At 61.2% G+C, this 23757-nt stretch overlaps 1 protein-coding gene and 1 long non-coding RNA gene across 4 annotated transcripts; one reads left to right on the top strand and one right to left on the bottom strand.

Annotated features, from left to right (window-relative positions):
- The first annotated feature begins 4191 nt into the window (after positions 1 to 4191).
- Positions 4192 to 14842, top strand: MBD3 (methyl-CpG binding domain protein 3). Of its 3 annotated transcripts, none has more exons than XM_042977582.1 (6): positions 4192 to 4290; positions 9288 to 9447; positions 10128 to 10265; positions 11071 to 11161; positions 11438 to 11615; positions 13177 to 14842. In XM_042977582.1, exons 1-6 carry the CDS (start codon positions 4277 to 4279, stop codon positions 13373 to 13375), a joined length of 780 nt encoding a protein of 259 aa, XP_042833516.1. In that variant the 5' UTR covers positions 4192 to 4276; the 3' UTR covers positions 13376 to 14842. The 3 variants fall into 3 exon arrangements, with proteins under 3 accessions (XP_042833516.1, XP_042833514.1, XP_042833515.1); XM_042977580.1 differs by having other exon boundaries at positions 4277 to 4386; XM_042977581.1 differs by lacking the exon at positions 4192 to 4290 and adding an exon at positions 8771 to 9173.
- A 3528-nt stretch (positions 14843 to 18370) lies between these two features.
- On the bottom strand, positions 18371 to 23734 carry LOC122236357. Its single transcript, XR_006214420.1, has 3 exons — positions 23712 to 23734; positions 18825 to 19109; positions 18371 to 18479 (listed from the first exon to the last, which is right to left on the bottom strand). It is a non-coding gene; the product is annotated as an uncharacterized LOC122236357 (long non-coding RNA).
- Positions 23735 to 23757: the final 23 nt, after the last annotated feature.

The following is a 23757-nucleotide window of genomic DNA, read 5'->3' as shown; positions in this document are numbered from 1 at the left end:
TCCAATCCTCACTCCAAGGGAGGAGAACTTGGGAAGACTCTCAGACCTTGCAGACATGTTAACCCATCACATGAAGGTCACAAAAATGAGCAGGTACAGAAGGACCTGTGGCACACAGTCCGTTCTCTCCCTCCTGCCCAGTTCTGGAAAATTCTAGAAACAGTGTGCACATACGTGCACATTTGTGAACACAGCTGTTCTGTTAGTCTGCCCTTACAAAACACCAGACTGGGTGGCTCTAGCAACAGGATAAAAATGTTCTCCATTCTGGGGGCTGGAAGTTGAGATCCAGGTTCTGGCAGGGCTTGTTTCTAGGAAGTTCCTGCTTCCCGAGTTGCAGACTGCCAGCTGCCTTCTTGCTGTGTCCTCACGTGGCCTTTCCTCAGTGCACCTGTGCAGGGAGGGAGGGACAGCAAGTCTCTGAGGACGCAAACCCTATCTGGACAGGGCCTGACCCTTCTGACCTTGCTTTCCCCGCATCACACACCCTGGGGCCCGTCTCCAGCAGCCACACTCGGGACTAGAGCTTTAGCACAGAATCGACGTGGCGGAGGACACGTTCAGAACCGCTGGACGTTTCAACTCAAGTACTGGCGTTTGTGATCCCCTCTTCTGCACATCATTTTTTTAGCCAAGGCCCTTTTCCTGGGGCCCGTAGCACCGCAGACAATGTCTGTGGCTGTGAGATGGGTGCCTAGTACCAACACTTAACTGGTCTGTTAAATCCTGTCGATGCCGTCATAACAACACCTGTGTCACAATGTCACTGCACACGTATAAATAATGTCTGTCGCTTAGACACAAGTGAACAGCTCTGAGATAAGTGAGTTGCTAAGTTTTTCTGCTTCTGCTTTTTTAACAGTTCCCAACTGACGCAGGGGCTGGATAGTCCACAGCCCCAGGGCTGTGCTGAGTCGTAGCATGACCTGAAGCAGAAAGAAACTTGTGCCCCTATTCCCACAATTTTGTGTGTTTTTGTAATGTTTAATGGTTTTAATGAAAATATAGCTGAGTTTGCTTCCGTGAAAGCCAGAGAAGTCGAATCCTAACTCAGACTCTGTTATAAATACAATATTTAAACAAATTACTGTGAGTTTTAATACAGCTTTTCAGGGACACCCAGGTGGTTCAGTCTGTTAAGCGTCTGGCTTTGGCTCAGGCTCATGAGTTTGAGCCCCACATCTGGCTCTCTGCTGTCAGCGTTCCCCCGTCTCCCTCTTTCTGTCCCTCCCCTGCTTGCACACGCTCACTCGCTCTCAAAAATAAATATTTTTTTAAAATACAACTTTTCGGTATTTTTTAAAACTTGACTTAGAGAGCAAGCAGGGGAGGGACAGAGAAAATCCCAAGCTGGCCCCATGCTGTCACTACAGAGCCCTTTGCCAGACTCAAACTCCCGAACCCCAAGATCATAACCTGAGCTGGAATCGGGTCGGCCGCTTGACCGGCTGAGCCCCCCCAGGCACCCGTACAACTTTTCAGTGTTTTAATGCTTTCCCAACCACTTTAAGTCCTGAGGGGGGCGGGGTCACAACTCTTTCATTTTGTCTTGGGCTCCAAAATGGCTCAGCACAGCGCTATTCAATCCTTTATCTAAAAATGTGACGTTTTGGAGAAATAACAAAAATTTGACATCTTGGAGATGCCCGGCTGGCTCAGTTGGTAGAGCTTGTGACTCTTCATCTCAGGGTCGTGAGTCTGAGCCCCACATTGGCTGTAGAGATCACTTATAAATAAATACAAGTTGGCATTTCGTGTGTCACAGGTTTTTGCATTCATCTTAACTGGTTACAGTAGTTACGGCAGACTTGAGGTCTTTGGCACAGCTTTCCATGCCACACCCCTGCTGAGTGCCAGGCAGGCCTCCTACCAGCTCAGGGACTGCGGGCTGGGAACATCCGTGCTGGCATCGATTGGGTGGTGTGAGGGATGCTGTTCAACGCTCCGTGGTGACCAGGACGGCCCCCCAGTCACCCAGCCCCAGTGTTCACAGTACTGAAGGGAGAGGCCTGCCTCCTCACATGTCAGCTGGTTTGGTTTCTGTTTCTTACCTTGTGTAGATGGGCAGGATAGGGTGTCTGCTCGGGCCTGCGCCAGCCAGCCAGCCCAGGAAAGGGAGCTCGTTTCCAAAGAGCAAAGTTCCAGCAAGCCAGGAGGGGAGCACCACTGCCCGTCCCCCTTCCTAGGGCTCCCAGCCTCTCCTCTCTGCTGGCACCCCCATCATGTCCACCCTCCCCGTAAATTCCGTGCCTGCTCACAAAGGCCCTGGACCAGCCCTTCAGGGGGCAATCCCAGGGGCTTGGGCCCCACGATGTTCACAGGCCCCGTGTCTATGCTCTGGAGACAGCCTGGGCTTGAGGGGGTCAAATTCCCTGAGAAGCAAGCGAGGGCTGACAGGCTGGATGCCGGAGAAGGGTGGAGGGGCGCTACCTAGGGAGCATTTTTGACTGTTTCTTTATTGTGGTGGTGTTTTGGTTTTTTTGTTCTGTTTGTAAGTAGGCTCCACACCCAATGTAGGGCTAACTCAACCCTGAGATCAAGAGCCACATGCCCCACTGACTGAGCCAGCCGGGCAGCGCCCCTCAATGGTGGTTCTTAAGGTCAAATCTTATGACCCCACGGTACACATCCATCAATACTGTACTATCAAAACCCAGAAAATAACATTAGCAAGGATGGGGCAAAATAGGGAGCCTTCATGCATCACTGGCAGGAATGTGAAGTGGGGCAGGTGCGGTGGAAAGCAGTTGGACAGTTCTAAAAATAACCTAGAATTACAATGTAACCCAGCAATCCCACTTCTGGATATGCACCCCAAAACTAGAAAGCAGGGCCTGGGAGCGGTACCAGGGGCCTCTGACACAACAACGTTCATACCTTTTCCTTTATGTGCCTTCACGTGGGTTCACTGACTGCAATAACCACCCATACCTTTGTTTAACTAGTTCTTAAATAAAATCGTACAAGCGAGAAAAAGACCCGCTGTAGTTACGAGTATTGCCCTCCACAAAGGCCAGGGTCCTGACGTCCTGGGTCCTGGCCTGAACTCTCCAGCCAGGAACCAGTGCCCAAACCAGCTTTGCACGGTGACCGCTCAAGCGTGCCAGCCTGACCGCTTTGCCCTTTTACCTGTGAGGCCGCAGGAAGAAAGGGGGCGTAAGGAACTGTCAGAAGCTACAGTTAACCTCAAAACATGAAGCAAACGAGTTACTCCTGCCCTCCACGCGGTGGTCTGGGGCTGCCCGACGAGGACCTGGCTCCGACCCGAGCGTGATCACAGGGCTCCAGGGCAGTGAAGACCCCGGCCCTCCGCCGTCCTCAGCCGAGCAGGTCCCACCCCCCGCCCTGCTCCTCTCTCACACAGGGACCGGACGCCAGGTCAGGCCCGTCGGGAGACTCAGCCTTCCCCCGGGACTGGTCACAGCCCTGTCCACTCGTTCAAGCGTCTTTCCTTCAACACCCGCCCTGGGCCAGCCACAGGAGGGGCGGAGAGGGGGAATCCACCGGGTCTCTCGCCGCGGCCAGGAAGGGCTTGGGGGGGGAGGGGTCAAAAGTGGAGGCGAGAGATTCCGTAGGAAGGTCCCAGACCCGGGGACGGAAGGCCTCCGTACTAAAGGTGGAGCCGGGAGAGGGGGGCTGACTCCTCGATTCGGAGGCGTTAGAAAGGCGGTGGGAGCGATTTGGGGCGTGGAGGGCGGCGGCCACCGACGGTGCCCGGAGGCTGGGAGACCAGGGGGACGGTGGGACGGATGGAGGGCCGACACTGGAGCGGGTAACCCGGGATTCGAGCGGGGACCTGGGGGCACGGGACGAGAGGCAGAACCCAGGACGGGACAGCGCGCGGGCGCGGGTCGGTCCGGCTGCTGGCAGGTCGTGGGGCCGAGGGCGCAGGCGCGGGGCGGGGCGGGCGGACCGCGCGCCGCCGCCGGCCCCACCCCTGGCCGCGCGCTGATTGGGGCCGCCGCCGTGGGGCGGGGCCGGCGGCCGCGGGGTGGGACCCGCGCGGCGCCTGCGCAGCACGGGGCCCCGCGCGGGCGGGTGGGCGGAGCGGGCCCCCCGAGCGGGGGCTGGCGAGCGCGGGGAGGGGGCCGAGAGGGCGGCAAAGCCGGCGCGTGCCCGGCTGGGGGCGGAGGGCGGGGGCCCGCGGGCCGGAACAGCCGCGGCAAGTGGCGGCGGCGGCGGCAGCGGAGGCAGCTGAGGCGGCGGCGGCGAGCGGGGGTCCGGGCGGCGGCGGCGGCGGCGGCGGCGGCGGCGGCGGGCCGAGGAGCCGGGCGCGATGGAGCGGAAGAGGTGGGAGTGCCCGGCGCTCCCGCAGGGCTGGGAGAGGGAAGAAGTGCCCAGAAGGTCGGGGCTGTCGGCCGGCCACAGGGATGTCTTTTACTATAGGTGAATGAACGTGCCGGCCGGGCAGGGCCCCAACGGGCGCCTCCCAGCGGCCTCTGCGGCGGCCTGGGCGCCTCGACCCGGGCTGCGGCCTGGGCCCGCGCGTGCGTCGTGCGTGCGTGCGTGCGTGCCGGCGCGCGGCGGCCCCAGTCCAGTGCGCGTGCGTGCCCCCCCCCCTTCCCGCGGCCGCGTGGAGCGCGGGTCGGCGCCGGGCGGGCGGTGGCCTTTGTTCCCGCGGCCGCGGCAGGCCCGCTGGCGGGGCGAGGGGCGCCCGGCGCGGGCCAGACGCCGCTGGGAGGCGGGGGTGGGGGCTGGGCTCTCCCTCGGATCGGCGGGGCGCGCGCAGCCCGAGGCGGGGACGCTCTGGGGGGCCGGGGCCCTTCCCGGGGTGGCGGGGGCCCTCCCCGGGGCCGCGTGTTTGAAAGGGCCGCCCCTCCGCCATCCACGGGTCCCCTCCGAGACCGCCGCTCCCGTGAGTCGTGGCCCCTCCAGTCTCAAAGACGGGAGGCGCGAGACTTCGTGAGCACCCCTCCCCCAGATTGCAAGGAGGGGCTGCCGTTGGCCGGGGAGAGATGGCGAGGAAGGTTCTCGGCGGAATAAAGAATTAGTGGGCGGCTGGCAGCCCAGCCCCAGACAGTTGGCCACCTGCTGTTTTCCTTCTCCCTCGTTTTTTCTCTCCGATTGGTGGAAGATGCTTTTGTTTCTGAGCCAGCTTTGATGGCTGTCTCCCCCTGGCTTCAGGATCCTGGGTGGGCACGTTCAGGTCTCTAACAAAGTAAAGAGGGACACCCGCCACGTGTCGAAGGCGGGCCGGTGCTGGGGGTCGTGCCACTGGTCAAGGGCCCAGAAACTGCCCGGGTGATGCCTAGAGGGGCGGGAGTGCTGTGCTGTCCACCCAGCACTTGAGTCAGTCCCTCGTGGGCCTTTGCCAGCCCCGTTTGGGAAGGAGTGAGGGAAGTGAGCAGGGAAGGAATGGCAGCTCGTCCAGTACCCGCTCAGGTTCTGGGTTCCAAAAAGAGCAGGGACCCTGTGACTTCCAGCGTTGACCTCGTGGAGCCACAAGCAGCGTCTCTTGGGGACATGTCCACTGCTGCGGTCTGCGACGTCACTCTCTTTCTGACTGTTTAGAAAGCCTGAATCTTTGCGGTTCTGTCCTGCTGGGTTAGTGAGGAGGTCTCAGTTTGGGAACCACCTGCTTGGTTTAATTCCAAGCATGCTTGTGCGTCGGCCGAAGAAGCGGGTCTCTCTAGCTCTAGTCCTTTGTTAATTTAACAGACACCCTCTGCAGCACCTGCTGGGTCCTGGCCATTCAGTCAGATGGGAGTGAGACCTTCTTCCCCTGGGTGACAGCATCAGCTGGCACCCTGTTACTCCCGTAGTTACAGGTGGTGGCCTACACTGAGAAGTCCAGGGGTCTGTGAGGACCAGTAATGGGGTGCTGGGTTGAGGCTGGGGCAGCTCAGCGAGGGCCTCCCTGAAGAGGTGACGCGGAGCTGAGCACTGACAGTGGAGCTGGGAGGAGCTCTCCAGGCAGAGGGCATCCTGTGCAGAGAACCTGGGAGGCCGAGCCGAGGTCAGCATGGCCGGAAACCTTGAGAATAACATTGCTCTGCCTCCGTCCCCGCCTGTGTGTGGGCCTCTTTGGGCCTCGGCCAAATGGGACCTTACTCTGAGGCCCTAGACCTGAGCTTGGGGTTCTGGCAGTGGGGAAAAGCTCCAAACGGGCCGGACAGATAACCCAGAGGTGGGCCTGAGGGGAGGAAGAAGGGGTAGGGTCCAACGCCATCCCCAAGTCATTGGTCTGGATGACCCACCAGGCAGGTGGGTGTCACCTTCCCTCCCGACGGGTAGGAGGTTTGTAGGGGGATGTGATCGGGAACCCGTGATGTTTTGTGGAACATGTGTCTGCGGCCTCTTCACCTGTTGGGGCTCCCGCTCAACCAGGCGACCAGGCAAGAGCACGGATGGACTTTTCGACATCTCTTAATGCGGAGGGAAGGCAGAACATAAGGGCTTTGAGTCAGGCCTGGATTGGGATCCAAGCCTTGTCCCTAGGAACCGGTGGGTCTCGATTTCCTTGTCCAGAGAGTGGAGGAAGCGAGTGCGTGCTTTGCCAGATTGTCACACAGGAGAGGCGGGGTGACCTCACACCACTCCCATCGTTGTAGCTCGAAGACCGGGCTCTGCTGAGATTGGGGGGTGGGCGGCGGGAGCATCAGGCCGCAGCCGCGTCTCCTCTGTGTCGTGAAAATAAGCTCACCGCGTGACAGTTTTGCCCAGGCAGGAAGCTGAGGGTTTGTGGGATGTTAGTACCCTGTCCTCAGGGCTCATTCTTTGGAGGAGTGTAGAGTAGAGAGGAATCCACCAGAAGATCTCATTGCTCAGGAAGAGCAGAAGGTGCTTAGCACATCGCCTCCCCCCCCCCCCCTTCCTTGGGCAGCAGGGTGAGGTTGGCTGTAAGCAGGTGCACTTTGCTGTCAGGGCCTCACGGGTGTCAGTGCCCACTCTCTGGTCCAGGCGACCCTCACAGCAGCCCTTTCTACAGACGAGAAGGGGGGCTGCCTTTTGGGCCTGCGTCCATCTCCTCTGGCCTGAGGCTCTGGGCTCGGTGCTGGCTGGTGTCCCCACAGCCAGCCACGTGACAGGGGCCAGCCCGCAGCCCTCCGTCCCCACTCCGTCCCCATGCTTCTAGCCCCTGGTCTGTGCTCTTTTATTCCTATGTGTGCAGTTTTGTTAAATCCAGGGTTGTTAGGGGTGTGTGTGTGTGTGTGTGTGTGTTTCTCAATAAAATGTCAGGGACGTCTTCCTCTGTTAATACAGATATCTAGAACCTTTGTTAAAAGTTGGGACATAATCCACATTCTCTCTGATCCATCCTTTAAAAGTGTTCTATTCGGTGGTTTTCAGTACATTCACAAAGTTGTGCAGCCATCACCACTACATAGTTCTAGAACATTCCATCACCCAAAATGAGGCCTATGCCTGTTAGCTTTGCCCCCCCCCCCATGCCTCCCCCAGCCTCTGGGATCTACTAACACTCTTTTTGTCTTGTTCTTTTGTTTTTTTTTAAACACCTTTTTTGAGATTAGGATCTACACCTCATAGATCACCCATTTAAAATGCGCGACTGAATAGTTTTCACTCATGGGTACGGCAACCTCCACAGTGGGTTTTAGAACATTCTCCAAGAGAGCCCCAGACCCCCCAGCCACCAGTGCCCAATGCCGCCACGCGCCAGTTCTAAGCAGCCACTTCTCTGTGCCCTGTGTCTAGTTCCTGTTCTCGTGCAGCAAGCGCAGGTGACTGGAGGCCAAGAGATGCTGGCGAGTGTTTCGCGGGGTCCCCTCCTCCCTCTCTGCGGCTGTATTTGACCCAGGTTCCTTCCCACGGCCCTGGGCACCATAGGCTCTGGTCGCATCAACCAGCACAGCGTCCTAGAAAAGAAAATCTTCCCGGAGAGTCCCCAGCAGCCTTGGGACCCCGGGCCGCCAGGAGCTCTCCGTGCTGGGCGCCTGGGCCCGGCACACGTGGCCAGGCCCAGGGGAACAGCACGGTCTGCAGCCGCAGCCCTGCCTGTGCGGAGCTCCTGGTGGGGGTTCCCAGAGCGGAGCTGGCCACACGCTGGGGTCCTGGCGTCGTAGGAGGGGCTTCCTTCTGGCCGCACCAGGTCCCACGACCCTCCATTGTCCCTAGCAGAGTGGCGGGGGCGGGGAGCAGACAGGCAGTTGCTTGAATTAGGGGCTCATCCCAGAGCCTCTTCAGGGGAGATGAACAAAATAAACCCTCACCGATCTCAGACTGATGAGCTGTTACGGAGAGTGACTGCTCATCGCGTTGGCAGCAATGACGTGCTTGGAAAGGCACCAGGCCTGCTGGGTACCACACAAGTGCTGCTTCTGGCAGCTTGAGGGAGAGGCGAGCCGCAGACCGCACAGCTTACCTGCTTAAAGTGTGCAAGCCGATAGATTGTGGTATATCACGGTCATGCGTTCATCACCACGGCCAACTTTAAAACGTTCCATTGCCCCCAAGAGGAGCCCCGGCCCTCACGAGCCCCCTTCCCGTCCGTGGATGAGCCCGTTCTGGACGCTTCACGCATGCGGGCTCACATCCCGCGTGGCCTCTCATGTCTGGTTCCCTCCCTGAGCGTCGTGCGTTCGGGGCACCGGGTGTGGGCGCCTCGCTCCGGCCGGCGGCCGAGGGACGTTACTGTGCACACGGGACACATGATGTTTGTTCATCGACGGAGAGTTGGGCTGTTTTCACTTCGTGCCTGCTCCGAACCCCGCTGCTCCGAACACCTCCGGGTGGCAGTTTTGCGTGGATGTGTGTTTGCCCGGCCTGAGGTAGATGTTGAGCGTGGGGCTGCCGTCCGGTCGTTGGAGGAGCCGCCTGACTTGTCCACAGTGGCCGCGCCAGTCGGCGATCCCAGCTGTCGTCCCTAACGCCTCCGGGCCCCATGTGGGTCCTTTGTAGCTCCTTGGCACTGCAGCCCTGTGCTCCGTGTCCGTAGCTCCCCAGACAGGCAGGTGGCCCCCGGTCCGTCCACAAGGTGAGCAAGGGCGCAGAGCTTCACGGCCGGGGCTTCGCGGCACCTGGTCTTCCGGTTTCCTGACGGGTCCCACCCCCAGGACACCCCAGTCCCCGACGTGGTACCCACGAGAAGGAGACTGTTGTTAGAGCACCTGCTATCCCGGGCTCTTTTCTCCAGAACATGGCCTAATTCTGCTTCCGGGAGTTCTGAAACGTCAGCCGGGCTCCCAGGGCTGGGCCCCGGCCTTGTCCCGTCGGTGCGTTCCTCCCGCGGTGCCGGCGTCTGCCGGGGGCCCTGGCCGAGAGGCGGCGCTGGGGGCAGGGGTCGGCCCAGCGCGCCTGCCCGCCGCTGACCCCCTCTCTGCCCGCAGCCCCAGCGGGAAGAAGTTCCGGAGCAAGCCGCAGCTGGCCCGCTACCTGGGCGGCTCCATGGACCTGAGCACCTTTGACTTCCGGACAGGCAAGCTGCTGATGAGCAAGGCAAGCCGGAGCCGGCAGAGGGTCCGCTACGACTCCTCCAGCCAGGTCAAGGTGAGCGCCCGGCCTCGGGCTCGCCGTTCAGAGCCACTGTTGGGGGCACCTGGCTGGCTCAGTCGGTGGAGCGTGGGAGTCCAGGTCTCAGGGTCATGAGTCTGAGCCCCCCGTTGGGCTTAGGGTTTATCGAAAAGCCTAATTTAAGAAACAACGTTAAAAAAATCAACGCTTTTGGTGGGGGGAGAGAGGTTTCCACTCGTCCTGAATCGCGCTAAAGTCCTATCTGTTGAGGGAAATTTGGAAGCCACGGAAAAGGAGAAAGAAGGGAAGATGTCATCTGCACTCTGTCCCTGGGAGAGGCCACGGGCCCGCTGCCCCTGGCTATCTCTGGCGTGTCTGTCACAGTCTGTCGCCCAGCCCAGCAGCGGGACCAGAAAGCAGCACATGTTCGGCCGGCGCCCGGTGACACTATGTGTCCTCCTGTCTCCGATAGATGCCTGGCCGGGGGGGGGATGAGCTGCGGTCCTGGCTACAGGACAGTGCCAGCCAGGGTGCCCTCTGGGCCACGCCCCACGGACAGGACAGGTGCACGGCCGGTAGGCAGGGTCTGGGCCAGATCTGTGGATGCCACGGGGTATGCTGGTGACCGAGAGACGCGGGCTCTGCTCCCCGAGGCCCCCAGACGGGCCCTTGCTGAGGCCCCCGGGGCTGCGGTGTCAGCTTGTGTGTCTCTGCAGGGCAAGCCCGACCTCAACACAGCCCTCCCCGTCAGGCAGACGGCTTCCATTTTCAAGCAGCCGGTGACCAAGATCACCAACCACCCCAGCAACAAAGTGAAGAGTGACCCCCAGAAGGCCGTGGAGCAGCCTCGACAGGTGAGCCCACGGGCCCGGCCTCCTGCCCCCACACTTCCCGGGCCGCCGTGTGGCAGCCTAGCTTGCGTCCTGTGGGGGCACACGTGCCGCCTTATAACCTGCTTTCTAAAAAACATGATCACCTGTGCTTTTGTGCGTGTTTACAAACGCCCGTACGTAGCTGGCGTGCGGCCTGGGCGGGAGCAGGAGGCTGTGGGAGCCGCTCACGGGGCCCCCCCGTCTTCACCGCCTTCGGTGGCATTTGGATTGTAGCCAACTAAGTAACCACTCAGAGACCTGTCCTCTGCCTCCTGCTTTGGAGCACGCCTCTCAGTGCACTGTCCCCAGAGTCCCCGGTGCCGTCTGTGGGCACGAGCTCCACACACCTTCAGGGGCTGCCGGGTCCGTCCCCTGCCTGTCGATGGTGCCGGTCGTGGTGGGTTGACCGGGTCCATCCCCCTGCGCCCGGGGCCTCTGATGAGCCTCACAGCTCAGCTCTGGGTGGACGTTGCGCTTCTGAACGTCAGTGTGAGGGGGGCATTGCCCCGCTGGGGTTGGGCCATCTTTTGGGAACCATAGACTGCCAATGCCGACGGCAAATCTTGCTTCCCGGGTTGGGGCTTCTCCGGCCCCGGGAGGACCAGGCAGAGGCCAGCAGCACCCTCGTTCCCAAGCGAGGCACTCTGGCAGGTGTGGGGGTCAGAGGTCACGCCGGGACTGCCACCCTCCACGAGGATGCGCCCCAGCTCTCCCCCGGGGCACGGCTGCCTGTTGTGGGGGCACAGCTGGCCGTCCGCCGGCCTCACGTCTGTTTGTCCGGTGGCAGCTCTTCTGGGAGAAGAAGCTGAGTGGCCTGAACGCCTTCGACATCGCCGAGGAGCTTGTGAAAACCATGGACCTCCCCAAAGGCCTGCAGGGTAATCCCAGGAGAGGGGTGGGGCTGGGCAGGGGGGGGGGGGGTGGAGGAGTGGGACGAGGGCTGTCCTGCGGGGCGGTCCCTAAGAGGCCCGGATGTGTGTGATTTTGCTCGCGCGCCGTCAAAACACAAGCACGCTGTAACCGCGAGTCACAGCCTCTGCTGCTGTCACGAGAGGGATCGTGTGCCTGTGATGGGAGACTCGGGAGCGAAACCAGAGGCTGAGGGAGAGCGGCCTCGGGTGCCCGGTGCTGAGCGCCCTCCTGCCCCCTGGTAGGCGTGGGACCGGGCTGCACGGACGAGACCCTGCTGTCGGCCATCGCCAGCGCCCTGCACACCAGCACCATGCCCATCACTGGGCAGCTCTCGGCCGCCGTGGAGAAGAACCCCGGGGTGTGGCTGAACACGGCCCAGCCTCTCTGCAAGGCCTTCATGGTGACCGACGAGGACATCAGGTACCGGCCCGTGCGCGCCCCCGTCCGGCTCCTGCCTGTGGCCGGCGTGGCCCCCATGTGTGAGAGCTCTGGTCTCCCCACGGCCCCGCTGTTCCGCCGGCGCTCTTTGGGGGTCGAAGTGGATGTGGTCACCGCGAGGGGGCGGGTGTGGAAAGCACCCACGGGAGCTTTTCCGCGAGTCTTCGATCGAGGGCAGACCAGAGGCGGCCTGCGGAAGGAACGGGAAGCATCCTTGCCGTTTGGGAATGTTCTTGGGAAGAGAAAGTGGCTCTTCCCCCGGGTGGACACGCTCACAGTGTGGCCTGCCCGTCTCGGGCACGTGAGGCCTTCGGGGTGCCTGCCGGGGGGTGCCGCAGAGAGTGCCGTGAGCCCCAGACACGTCCCGGGGCCTGGGATGTCGGCCGGGTCTAGGCTGGGCCGGGGGCTGGGGCGCCTCGGGAGGGTTTCCCAGCCGAGCTGGTGTCCAGGTGCAGGCGGGCTCGTGGCGGGAGGCATCCGTCTGCTGGAACCATCTGGGCAGGCGTCCCGGCGAGACGTTTGAGCCGGCAGCGTGGGACGTGTGTCCTCTCGAACCGAGGTGTGAACACACAGCCGAGGTCAGAGCAGGTAGGGGCTCTCTGTGGGCCCCACACAGAGAAGGGGCCGGAACCGCGGCGGAGCGGCCTGTGGGCGGGCGCCCTGCCGCAGGACCGAGCCCCAGGCCCCGCGGGGTGACGCTGGGGAATAGCCCGCGGCCCCGCAGAGGAGTGCGCTGCCAGGGAGTTGGAGGTAGAAGGGAAGAATGCGACCGTCCGGAAAGGCTGGATGGGTGTTTACGGCTGAGCAGAACTTCTAGACCTGGGAGAAGCTCAGTCCCGAGGGAGGGTCAGGCAGTGGACTCGGTCGTGTCTGGAGAGGGGACGAGCGGCCGGCGGCGTGGTGCGGCACGGGCCGGGGCCAGCGTCTGCCAGGCCCGGGGACGGACGCGTGCCGGGTCACATTCGGGCGAGGGAGGGGAGGCGGGCCTTCTCACAGTCTGGGCTGACGGCTTTCTAGGCTGTGGTAGCGGAAGCCGAAAGACCGAGAACGCCGTTCTCCACCTAGAATTGTGCGCCTGCAAAACTCCCATCAGCCACGGGGCGAGTGACACTCTGGCCGGGTGCGGTGACCCGACACCGTTGTCTGCTTTTTCTTTGCAAACCCCGCTCGAGCGACGGTTCGGGGACTCCGTGCGCCCGTGCGCCGGACCCCAGGGGGAAGCAGACAGGCGGTGACCCATCGGCCGGGCCTGCGGGGCCCGCTGGGAGGGGCAGAGGCAGACGGGGGGGGGGGGGGGGGGGGGGGGGACGCGCCTGGGGACTTGAGCCCCCAGCCCCGGGGTCGCCCAGGCGGAGACGGACCGTAGGACACGGAAGCTGAGCCGGAGGGCGGCTCGCTCTGCGAAGGTCGCCGCCAGGATGCGGGACAGAGGGCCCCGGAGGTGACCCGCCCACGTACGCCTGCCCGCGCTCTCCTCCTGGCCTCGCGCCGTCTTCCCGGAGGCGGGGACGTGCCGCAGCCAGCGCAGCCCCTGTGTCCCCAGGAAGCAGGAAGAGCTGGTACAGCAGGTGCGCAAGCGGCTGGAGGAGGCGCTGATGGCCGACATGTTGGCGCACGTGGAGGAGCTGGCCCGGGACGGCGAGGCCCCGCTGGACAAGACGGGCGCCGACGAGGACGACGACGAGGACGACGAGGACGACGACGAGGAGCCCGACCAGGACCAGGAAACGGAGCACGTGTAGAGCAGGTCGCTGGCCAGGCGGGTCCCGGTCCACAGCTCGCGCGCGGGCAGGGCCCGCAGGGGTGAGGGACGTGCCCCACGCGGGGCGGCGGCTGTGCCGGCGTCCCCGGAGGGCAGCTCCCCGCCAGGGCGCCGATGGCGCCCTCTCCCCGTCCTTGCGGAGGCCCTGCCCGCGGGGAGCCGCCTGCCGACCCCGCCGTCTCCACGCTTGGACCGGGCTTTGTGGCCGGGCCCGGCCCGGGAGGAAGGGGGCCCCTCCTAGGTCTTCCCAGGCGTGTCCCCTCCCCGGGGTCCCCGGGGGCACGGCTGGAGGACCGCCCCTGCCCGGCGGGCTGCCGCGCTTGCTCCTCTCCAGAGGACGTGAGACCCGAAGTGCCAGCCGCTCCCGGGCCCTGCCCGCGGGAGGCCCCCGCTTGGAGCCGTCGCTGTCATTCCGCGGTGGACTCGGGGCCGGCCTCGTCCCCACAGCTGCCTCACACAGGACAGCTAACCCCCAGGCGGCCTGCGAGGGTGCTCGAGGGGCCAGAGAAACGTTTTTTGGAACGGTCTTGGTCCCCGATCCCTGCACGAGGGATGATGGTCCAGGGCCAGCACACCGGCCTTTCCGGAAAGGGGTGCCGGATGGCTCCCCAGCCGTGATGGCCCGGAGTTCATCCGGAGGCAGTGGGGCCACCCAGACGTTTTCCTTCAGTAAACCCGGGACACGGATGAGGCGGGACGTCCGCGTAACGGCTCGAGCCTTGTGTTGGCCGCACGTGGACGTGAACTGTGGACACCTGCCCTGCCGGAGGCTCAGCCACCGCAGAAAGAAACTGCTCACGGCCAACTGCCTCCCTGTCTCCTCCCTCCCCCGTGCAGCAGGGACAGTGACTCCCGGCTCTCGGGGCCAAAGCTCTCCCGAGTTCCCATCCTGGGGCGTGTTTTCCGGCCCAGCATCCCTGAGCGCCCGGTGCCCCGAGCAGCAGCCTCCGGGGAGCCCTGGACACAGGGCGTCAGAATTGTGGTCCTTAATCCCCGTCCTCTCCAACCCTGAGTGCCTTGGGTGAGGGGAGCCACCCTGGCCCTGCCCGGCCCTGCCCCACAGCCGGAGACTGTTGGGAAGGCTCCGGGTCGCTGCCCCGTGCGTCTGTCACCCTGGCTGATGCAGGGGGTGGGGGAGGTGGGAGCCACCTGCGCCTCCGAGGATGTCAGACCGGCAGCATCTCTCAAGCCCAGTCAAAGCACAAACCCTCGAGACCCACCCACGGGGTGCCCCGCATGGGCTGTGGTGCCGATGCCGGCCAGGGGTGGGGGGGTGAGGGGAAGGCCCCTCCGCGAGGCCGCAAGCCATCCTGCCCTTCCCGGGGGGCCACGGCCACTGAGAGGGAGCTACGTCCGGGGCTGGCCCCTGTGCGGGCCTGAGTGCGGGGGCCCGGGAGGCACCCTGTCGGTGGGCAACCGTTGAATAAAGCCATCTCGGTGAGTGTGGTTTGCAGCCTTGGTTTAATTCTGAATACCTAGGGCCTTTGTGTCCAGGGAGGGTGGACCCCCGCCTGGGCCTTCAGCGCTGGCTCTTGTGTTTGTTGCCTTATCACGGGCTGGAGACGGGGTGGGGGGGGGGGGGTGCTGGGGAATCCGAGGACCCCTGTGGCCTTTCCCAGGGAGGGCAGAGTCCCCCCAGGCCTCAGAAGCTCCTCCCACTTTTGGTGAAAGAGCCAGTCTGGTGAAGCCTTCCTGAGGGCTGAGCACCTGCCCAGAGGAGTCCCTGTGACTGCCTCAGAGCCCCCAGGTCCCCTGCTGCCGGGACCGGAGAAAGCCCAAGTCTCAGGCGTGGGGGTCTGTGCCGGGAGCTCAGGTAGGGGGCGTCCTGGCCGGCTCCCAAGGGGACTGGGGACTGGGGCCCTGAATGATAAGGCCCCTGCCAGCCCCGGTGCCCGGCCAGCCCTGCCCTGCATCTACGGGCAGCAGACGGTCTGCCCTGCCTGGGGTAGCAGGGAGGCAGCTGCCCGGATCCCCTGCTGGGTCTTCCGGGCCCGGAGCCCCTCCGCTCCACACTCCTGCAACATGGGGCTTCTGTCTCTCCCGCCCACACCCTGCTGTGTCCGCGTGCGTTCACTCTGCTCTGCAGTCAGTCCTGCCCTCCTGGAAGAGCCCAGCTCCCGGAAGGGAAACCGGCACAGGGTAGCACCTTGCCAGGGGGCGCCAGCTGGAAAGACCTCCAGCCTGGTGGAGAACTTGCGTCTCCCCGACCCCAGGCCCAGAGAGTCCCTGAGTGGCCACTGACCTCGGGACCTCAGGAGCGAGAGCGGTGTCCAGGGTGCCTGCCCAAGGGCCCGTCCACAAATGAATGGGTACAGAAGACGTGTCCGTCCACACAGTGGACTGGGACAGTGGCGCGAGGGTGCAATGCTACCCGCCCCACAGTAGGGCCTCCACACAGCCCCGAGCCCATCCTGACCTTGAGCTGGGGCTCTTTGCAAGCCTGAGGGCCCCTCCTGAATTCTTTCCTGTCCCCAGAGAGACTTGTGGTGCAAGGACTGAGGAGGGCGATCCCGGGCCACAAGTCACAGGATGCGTCCGGCTCCAAACTCTCCCAGTGCCACCTGTCGGGTGCCATCAGCTCAGGGATATCCACACTGCAGACCGGAACCACCCCCGTGTCTCCACCGGGTGCCCAGCTGTCCCCAGTCCGGGGCAGGCATAGAACTTCCTGAACCGCGAGAGCCTCCCAGGGCCACTGTGACGCATCGCCACACGCTGATTCCCTGACAGTCCTGGAGCCATAAGTCCTAACACCCAGGCATGGGCAGGGCTGGGGCCCCAGGGAGCCCCATCTCCCCCCTTCGCCGGCTTCCAGAGGCGCCGCGTCCTTGGCCCGTGGCCTCTCCGTCATCACAGCCAGCAGCGCGGATCCATCCGTCTCTCTGCCTCTGACCTCCCTACCCTGAAGTAAGATCCCTGGTCTTTTCGGGAAGCCTGCAGCCCGGCGTGGCCTGGCCCCTGTGGCTTGGCCATCTCACCTTTCTGTCCAAGCTCACTCCTGCCGCCCGGCCTTTGTGTGTGCGGGTCCCTCAGGGAGGCCGGCAGTGGCCGCACAAGGCCTGGAGCTGGTCGAGCTCAGGACCCACGGAGTTTGAGGAGGAAGGGAGCCTCGGGTGACCTCAGGCAGTGGCTCCTAACAAAACAAGTTGGGATTTTATTAGTCAAGTGGTGGCAGGACTGGGGCAGAGGGACCAGCTCGCTCAGATTTCTGGAATGGTCCAGTCCAGCCACATATGGCAGTTCAGTTCGAACTGGCTACAACTAATTAAACAGCCCCTTCCTTACACACGGGGCTGGTGGCTACTGAACTGGACAGAGCAGACGGAGAACGTTCTGTCATCTGGAAATTTCTAACACACATTCTATAACAGAGACTCTTAGGTGCGTCTGGGTAGCTCAGTTGGTTTGGGCGTCTTTTTTTTTTTTTTTTTTTTTTAATATTTATTTATTTGAGAGAGAACAAGGGCAGGGGAGAGGAGCAGAGAGAGGATCCCAAGCAGGCTCCATACTGTCACCGCAGAGCCCAACGTGGGGATCAGTCTCACGAACCACGAGATCATGACCTGAGCTGAAACCAAGAATCGGCCACTTAACTGACTGAGCCCCCCAGGCACCCCTGAAGTGCCTGACTCTTGATCTCAGCTCAGGTCTTGATTTCAGGGTCGTGATCTGAGCCCCGCCTTGGGCATGAAGCCTACTTAAAAAAAAAAAAAAAAAAAAAAAAAAGTCTAGAACAGGGGCTCTTTGCTTTTGCTAGGGGGCTGCCCAGACCCCCATCCCCAGTAAGACTGGGCAACTCTTGGTCGAGACTCAAGGCACTCAAAAAATGGAAATAACCCAAGGGTCTATCAACAAATAAATGGATGCAGAAAACACGTCCACGCACACACACGTCCCTCGGCCGCAAGCCGCCCACACCGGCTGCCCCGCGGACAACCCTGAACACGACGCTCAGGGAGGGAACCAGCCACAAGAGGCCACCGTGGGTTTTTTTTTTTTTTTCCCAAACGTGATGTTAATTTTGCGTCAACTTGCCGAGGCCAAGGGATGCCCAGGTAGCTGGGACACGTTAGTTCTGGGTGCGTCCACGCACGTGTCTGGAAGGGATGAGAATTCGATCCGGCAGGCAGCGTAGAGGGATCTCGCTCATCAACGTGGGCCTCGCTCAGTCCACCAGGGGCCCAAATGGAACAAAACGGTGTCGCCTTCTCCTCCTGAGCTGAGACGGCCGTCTTGCGCAGCGCACGCGGGCACCAGGCCCCCAGACTCCGGCCGGGTCACGACCCTCCCAGGGCTCCCGCTTGTGGACGGCGGGCCGTGGGCCTCTTGGCCTCCATAACCACGTGAGCCAGTCCCCTTGTCTCCCCTTAGAGATCTCTCCGTGGGCCCCACTGCTTCCGTTTGCCCGGAGAGCCCTTAACACGGCCAGAGCGGGACTCGCTTAAGTGAAAGGTCAGGAGAGGGCAATCCATAGAGACAGAAAGTGGATTCACGGGTGCCAGGGGCTTGGGGGTTCAGGGGCAGGGGGTGCTGCTAGTGGGGACAGGGTGTCTTGTTTGGGTAATGATAATGTTCTGAAGTTGACAGTGGTGATAATTGCACAAGTCCTTGATCTTCCTAAAAGCCACTGAACTGTCTACTTTAAAAGGGCAAACTTCGGGGCGCCTGGGTGGCTCCGTCGGTTGAACGTCCGACTTCGGCTCAGGTCATGGTCTGGAGGTTCGCGGGGTCGAGTCCCACGTCAGGCTCTGTGCTGACAGCCCGGAGCCTGGAACCTCCTGTGGATTCCGTGTCTCCCTCTCTCTCTCCTGCTCGCAGCCGGTTTCTCTCTCTCTCTCAAAGATAAATAAATAAATAAATAAACATTCAAAATATATGTTTTAATAAATAGAAGGACAAACTTTGATGCACATGAATTATCTCAGTTTTAACAATAAAAAGATTTCAGGGTCTCAGGAACCTGAAGTGTGTGCAGAGAGATGAGATCCCAGCCAGTTTGCAGGGAGACCGCGGGCGCCTACACGGCCATCGGGGAGGGGAGAGCCGGAGGCCTGCAGGGGACACGAAGCTGCTGGGCCAGGAATCTTGAAAAACAAACAAAAAAGACAAAAATGAACTTCGGCTGAGGGCAAGAAACTTGCTACAGGAGACAGCACAAAGCAAGCCCGTTATTGACGTGGCGCTCGGGAAGAGACTGGTCCACGGGGGCTGGACGGCAGTGGGGCGGGAGGGGACTCTCTGGGCTGCAGGTCTGGGCAGGCGGAGTTCATCAACCTGGCGGTAAAAACGGGTGTGTTTTGTGAAACTAATATAACACTGTATGTTAACTGCCTGGAACGAAAATAAAAACTTAAAAAAAAAAAAAAAAAAAAGCGTGTTTCGTGGCACGTAAATTCCGTCTCAAACAACACTTGATCCACAAACGTTACCTTAAGTCCCAAATCGCCGGCCGTGAGCACACATTTTCGTGATAAGGGAGAAGGCTGAAAACACAAACTCCAGGGAAGGCCAGTTTTGTGGTTTCATATTCTTTGGCAATGTTCTTTTGTTTCCTTCTTTCAAAATGTGCCCACGGAGGAGGGCAGCGGGAGGAGCACAGCGGGAGGAGCACACACCCGGGCTCCCCCCGCCAAGCCACTCAAGCCCGGTGAAGGGTCCCGGGAGCTGGTGTAATAGGGTCTCTATCACAGCATTTCCCAAGCACGTTTTAAGAACTGTTAAAAAAAAAAAAAAAAAAAAAAAAAGCATATAGTTAAAAATGCAGAGGTCAATGTCCCTAAAATCCTCTTGATGGAAAGTAGCCGTGCCCGGTCCTGTGCTCCCCAGAGGAGAACCTCTTCCAATGGTTATGCCGATTTCTTTTGGCATTTTTCTCCGTGCTGCGTTTTATCCTTCTCGGTCCCCCAAACTCCCACCCCCGTCTCAGCCCCGTCCCCATCAGCAGTCACCCCCCAGTCCCCGGCCCTCACGAGCCCCCCTCCTGTCCGTGGATGAGCCTATTCTGGACGTTTCACACACGTGGACTCACGCCCCGTGTGGCCTCTCGTGTCTGGTTCCCTCCCTGAGCGTCGTGTGTTCGGGGTCCGTCCGGGGCGCAGCGGGTGTGGGCCCCAACCCACCGTGGGGGATTTGGATGCTGTTTTCATTTCCAGACCTCTCCAAAGGAATCTCTCAAAGGACAGTTTCTTTTTTCTTTTTAAATTTTTTTTAATGTTTATTTATTTTTGAGAGAGAGAGAGAGAGAGAGAGAGAGAGCGTGAATGGGGAAGGGACAGAGAGAGAGGGAGACACAGAATCGGAAGCAAGCTCCAGGCTCCGAGCTGTTGGCACAGAGTCTGACGCGGGGCTCGAACTCACGAACTGAGAGATCATAACCTGAGCCGAAGTCGGATGCTTAACCGACTGAGCCACCCAGGCGCCCCTCAAAGGATAGTTTCTAAACTTAAAAATAGGGGCTTAGTTGGTTAAGTATCCAACTCTTGGTTTCGGCTCAGGTCATGATCTCACAGTTGGTGAGTTCGAGCCCCGCCTGGGGCTCTGCACTGACAGTGCAGAACCTGCTTGGGATTCCCTCTCTCTCTCTCTCTCTCTCTGCCTCTCCCCTGCTCATGCTCTCTCTCTCTCTCAAAATAAATAAACTTTAAAAAAAAGTAAACTTAAAACAATATATATATGTATATATATGTATATATATATTTGGGGGGGGGCACCTGGGTGACTCAGTCGGTAAAGGGACTTCAGCTTGGGTCATGGTCTCATGGTTTGTGTGTTCAAGCCCTGAATCAGGCTCTGTGCTGACAGTACAGAGCCTGTTTGGGATTGTCTCTCTCCCTCTCTCTCTGCCCCTCCCTGCGCGCACCCCCCCCCCCCGGCTCTCTCTCTCTCTAAATAAATAAATAAATAAATCCACTTTTTAAAATATTTTTTTTTATTATGGAAAGTTTTGAAATACACCAAATAGACAAATGAAACCCACGTGCCGGCACCAGCCTCAGGAAGGATGCTCGGGGCCCCTGCCGCCCCCCAGAACTGCCCCCTCCGCTGCCACATGGTTCCATTCCAACACCCCACTGGAGGCACTTCAGCTCAGCTCGGCACAGAGTCCATGGAATTCTGCAATGACCCTCACGAGCCCACCGCCTACAGCGACCGCACACGGGTCGGCACGGAAGGGTGAGCGCTTCTCACGCGGGGTGACCGTGCACCCAGGGGACCTGTCTGCAGACATTCTCGGTCGTCCTGCCTGGGGGGGGGGGGTTCTGTGGGGTGCACTGTGTGCCCCCAAAGGATTTGTCCATGCTGCGATCCCTGAACCTGTGAACGGAATCCTACTTGGAAGTAGATGTAATGAATCAAGATGCGGTCACACTGGAGCGGGTGGCCCCGAATCCAATGGCCGCTGACTGTCCTCATGAGAGACGTGGACACAGAGGCACAAGGAGAAGCCACGGGAGTACGGAGGCCGACTGCGGTGAGGCGGCCACGGCCACGGCACGCTGAGGCCTGCCAGCCACAGTCCCGCCATACCTTGACCTGGGATTCCTAGGCCCCGGGACTGGGAGAGAATAAACTGGTGTTTGAAGCCACCTAGTTTGCGGTAATTTGCTAAGTGAGACCAAAGGAAACTAACCGGGGGGGGGGGGGGGGCGGTGGCTCCTGGAATCAAGTAGCAGAGGCCAGGGCTGCGGCTGGACGTACCACAGTGCCCGGGACAGCACCCCCCAGAGAAGGCCCCGCCCTGGACGTCAGCAGCACAGGGCAGAAAGCCTGTCCCAGGGTTTACCAGCAACCTTTCACCCATGGCACCATCCACGTCTGCCCCTCCCTCCCTCTGTCCTATTCCTGCTGTGTCTCAAGCCACACTGCGGACACCGCCTTCTGCCTCCCAAATGCTGCAGCGTGCACGCTGCACGGAGGTCAGCGGCTTACAGTTCTAGAAGGACTTCTAAAGTGCATCACCACGGGGCCATGGCTGAGCACCCATACCAACACCAGACAGGGCAGCGTTTACGCGTCCTGATGGTATGCTGATTCGAAGACTCTAGAGCCCCCGCTCCCTCCGTTCTTCTGACTCCGAATCCGTTTGCCGGAAGGTCCTCCTTTTCAAATTGGCAGCTGTCTTTGCTCCCAGTGGCCGCCTCCCCACAGCCCAGTGGCTCGGTGATCCCCCAGTCCCGCTTCCCGGAGCGCCTCCGTGGCTTTCTCTCCTGCTCGCTTCCCTTCCCGTGGTAGCGCCTGCGACTTCATTAACTTCCTCCCTCGTTCTGCTGGAGTGCATCTTGCTAAGCTGATCTGTGCGGACTCGGCTGGCATGAAACCTCTTGATTCTTCCTCCCAAACCTTCGGGTTTGCCACCACTTTCCCCAGGAACCTAGGCCTTCTTTTTCCGGGTTATTTATAATATGGCCTGGAAGCATTTAGGAGTCCCAGGACCCTTGACAAGTCTTCCGAGGACAAGCTGCGGGGTCCCGGTTATCCAGAGACCCTGGCCCCACAGTCCCCTTCCATTATTTCTTGGACAGCTCCCTCCACTTCCCCTCTGCTCTCTCTGGAATCCCTGGCTTATTCCTGTTCTCCCCCTCCGCTCCAGTTCCCAATTCTTTTTGCCTGAATTTCTAGATTTCTCCAACTTGAGTCTTCCAACTAACTTCCTGCTGAAGTTTTAATGCCAGCTACTGTGCTAACTCCCGAGCCCTCTCTTGTTCTCTGTCCTCGTCACCTTCCCGTTGGCTGGATGCCTGCCTGTGTGAGCAGAGCCTGGACACACCCCCTACCCCCAGGTACACTGGTGTCTCCGGGTGGCAGCCAGGAGCTGGGGGCGGCTTCCCCCAGGCCACTCTGTAGCTGTTTCTCCCCCATCATTAGATGCTGCCTCCCTTCCCAAGTCCCCCAGAGGGAAGGACAGGACATGTGAATGGGGCCTAGGAGCAGAAACTGGAAAGCAGAGAGGCAGGGAAGAGACGGCCATCTTGGGCACACAAGTGCCTAGCCCAGGACGTGAGCCACCCTGCACCCAGCTTGTCTGAAGCCCTCTCTGCAGGGACTGATGGGGCCGGGAGGTGCGTTAAGGAACGTGTGTGTTGGTGCATGACCTCCAGAAGTGCGCCCCGGAGCAGGCCACGCTGTGGCCTGTTCTCCACCTGTCGCTACCAAATGAGTCCCCTTTCGCCCACTATTATTGTCCCTGCCCCCAGCTGAAACATGTCTGACTTCTCCCCACCCCTCCAGCAGGCCAAAAGGACAGGCCACCTCCTTCCACCCTGGCTGGGGCCCCAGGAAGGGGGATCAGCATGTGCCAAGGCCTGGCCCCGAGAAAAGGCATTGATGATGAGTGCTGGCGACGGAGGGGTAGGGGGACCTGAGGCTGGCCCGGTGGGCCAGCACAGGTCATATGGGTGGGTGGCTATAGCCAGTGGACACTTTTGTGGGAGTGATAGGGACAAGGCCTGTGGCTGGGAGACCAGGAGGGTGAGCGGGAGTGCCAATCTGCCCATCTGCAGGTCCCTCCAGGCCCCCCCACCCCCCCACTGCTAGGGGGACTTGGTCCCATGGGGAGGGCACTGGACATAAGTTATCACAAGTGATTAAATACTCATGAGTGTTCAAGTGCACAAAAGAGAAGTCTGGGACCCTGAGAGAGACACTTAGGCTGGATGTGAACCTGGGGGTCAGGAAAAAAGACATTTTAGGGTGGGGAAGGTTCCAGGCGTGGGCACCCAGGCAGCAGTGTCAGGGGCGCCTGTCAGGGAAGGCTGAGGTGTGGGGAGAATTGACAGGGGGTGGAGGAGGCTGTGGCTCAGGCCCTGCATGGGGTAGGGTGGGGGGTACCCCGGTCAGGGGGGAGAGCCGGGAGCAGGCAAAAGGGGCCAGCCGCTCCCTCTCCCACCTCGGGAACCTGTGTCCTCCGCCAGAGGAGGTTCCACAGCCAGGCAGGAGCCCAGGCCGGGTCCGCTCGGAGGCTGCCCCCAGCTCATTCAGCGTGAGAAACCGCACGGGGAGACGCCGGAGGGCTCCTTCCCGCACCCGAGGGGCCGCTACAGGAAGGGCCGCGGGCGCACGATGGCTTTGGGGGTGGGCGCACCGGGCTGCTCTCGGGAGCCCGCGGGCCAGGGCGCCCCCAGTCGGGAAACACCGCCACCCACGTGGCGGAGGCGCGGGCTCTGGCAGCACCCCCCCGCTGGGGCACCCCCGGAGGTCGGGAGGGGAATTGGGGGAAGGGCGGGTGCGTGCGCGGGGAGGGGGGCAGCGGGCGCGTGCGAGGCCTGGGCAGCGAGAGGAGCCGCGCGCGCAGGGGGCCGCGGCCCGCGGGCACCTACCTGCGCCCGCGCCCGCGCCCGCCACGTGACCGCGCCCCGCCCGGCG

Source organism: Panthera tigris, chromosome A2 (genome assembly GCF_018350195.1).
Source record: "Panthera tigris isolate Pti1 chromosome A2, P.tigris_Pti1_mat1.1, whole genome shotgun sequence".
NCBI classification, from domain to species: Eukaryota; Metazoa; Chordata; class Mammalia; order Carnivora; family Felidae; genus Panthera; species Panthera tigris.
Note: the sequence above shows the minus strand (reverse complement) of the source record. Positions and strands in the feature narration are given on the sequence as shown.

Coding starts and splice junctions, on each gene's coding strand:
- MBD3 (XM_042977580.1), top strand. CDS start 4,277: ATGGAGCGGAAGAGGTGGGAGTGCCCGGCGCTCCCGCAGGGCTGGGAG. Junction 4,387..9,287: donor AGGGATGTCTTTTACTATAG/GTGAATGAACGT, acceptor CTCTGCCCGCAG/CCCCAGCGGGAAGAAGTTCC. Junction 11,616..13,176: donor GTGACCGACGAGGACATCAG/GTACCGGCCCGT, acceptor CTGTGTCCCCAG/GAAGCAGGAAGAGCTGGTAC.